Source organism: Penaeus monodon, chromosome 29 (genome assembly GCF_015228065.2).
Source record: "Penaeus monodon isolate SGIC_2016 chromosome 29, NSTDA_Pmon_1, whole genome shotgun sequence".
Lineage (NCBI taxonomy): Eukaryota > Metazoa > Arthropoda > Malacostraca > Decapoda > Penaeidae > Penaeus > Penaeus monodon.
The window spans coordinates 14,529,388-14,530,775 of NC_051414.1; the positions used below are offsets into that span (position 1 = coordinate 14,529,388).

The window sequence follows — 1,388 nt, forward strand, 5'->3', positions numbered from 1 at the left end:
AGTAACCCATAGAAGCCCTTTGCTTGTGCAAATTTTACATTATTTATGATCGACACTTTCTATTGAGACTGAAATTTGAATGAAAAGATTTTATTTAGTCTTGTTCAGTTTGCCAAAATGGATGAATTTGTTACACACTTTAAAATGCAGTTATTCTTACAGGTGGAATTGGCCAAAGTATGGAGGCTAGAATAGAGCCCCAGAAACTTGGCATCCGTGCACAGCCTCCTGCACTCATCCTCATTTATCGTAATTCTGATGGGAGGGAGAGGCAGCGTACAATGCCAATCAGGTTTTTGAACAAATATGGGACTGTGGAGAAGGTTTTAAAGGAGCTGAAGGAAAGACATAAAGAAACATTTGGAAAAGGTTTGTTTTTATAGCTTTGTATTTTTATACATTGTTATTTGTTCAGAAGTAAGAATTGTTTTATCATTATACACCAATAATATTCAATATTTTTTCAGGGGAGCCACTTTGAGAGACTGAATTCATTATAAGAGCCATTTCTTACCTAACGTTCTGGTATTGAGACTCGGACACCTCTGGATACTTAGCCTTCTCAATTATGTGCATAATACTTACACTAGGAGGCCCTAGGCTTACTTTAACACATTTTAAATGATGCTGTAACTGCATAATATTACTGAACAAATTTGTTAGACATTTACAAATTTCTTAGACAGTCATTACCAGTCATTAGTCATAGTGTGGCTGGACCTGGTAAACGGGTGATAATTCCTGATATGAGTCTGGTACCAGAGTCAGATTGTGCTAATGGAGCCCTAGCATAAGTAATTAATTAGCAAATTTACCTTTGAAGACAAGGATGGTAAGGATTGATTTATAGAATATTTTCAGGATGGATTTTCTGCAACTGTTTTTACACTATTGACTGTATACCTTATTTGATGGCATAAAGATGCACAGGCATATTAACCACACACCCATTTCAGCAGAGCAAGAAGAAAGGTGGCCCCACCTTTGCATATAAGAACCAGGATGATTTTTTAAGCCATTTTTTTAAGTATCTAATCTAATGTCAAGTGCAGTAGCTAATTTGTCAATCAGATTTGTTCATGTACCTTCTTTCCCATTTGCTGCTCTACACAAATTTATACACATTTTAAAAATTCATTTTAAAAATGAATCGGTCCAGGAATGACAAAAAAATGGGCAGATATTTGAGACACATGGGTGTGTTTTAAGTATCAAAAATATAACACTTTTAGAATCACTTAGCATTATCTGACAGACTTTCAACTGAACAACACCATGTCATATTTGGAACAGATAGTAGATATACATTTTCTTTTGAGTTATTAATATCAGGAAAAAAACTATGATGCATGAGCGATGATATAAGTTATGAGCAATAAAAGTTACAA

General features: G+C 34.5%; 1 protein-coding gene across 1 annotated transcript in view; it reads left to right on the forward strand.

The window, feature by feature from the left end:
• The window catches only part of LOC119591759 (centrosomal protein of 19 kDa-like), a 6,125-nt gene that overhangs the window by 3,250 nt on the left and 1,487 nt on the right, over positions 1-1,388 (forward strand). The window contains exons 2-3 of the mRNA XM_037940505.1: positions 163-369; positions 683-723. Of these exons, the coding sequence (XP_037796433.1) occupies positions 180-369; positions 683-723 (231 nt within the window). The 5' untranslated portion in view covers positions 163-179. The remainder of the gene's footprint in view (positions 1-162; positions 370-682; positions 724-1,388) is intronic.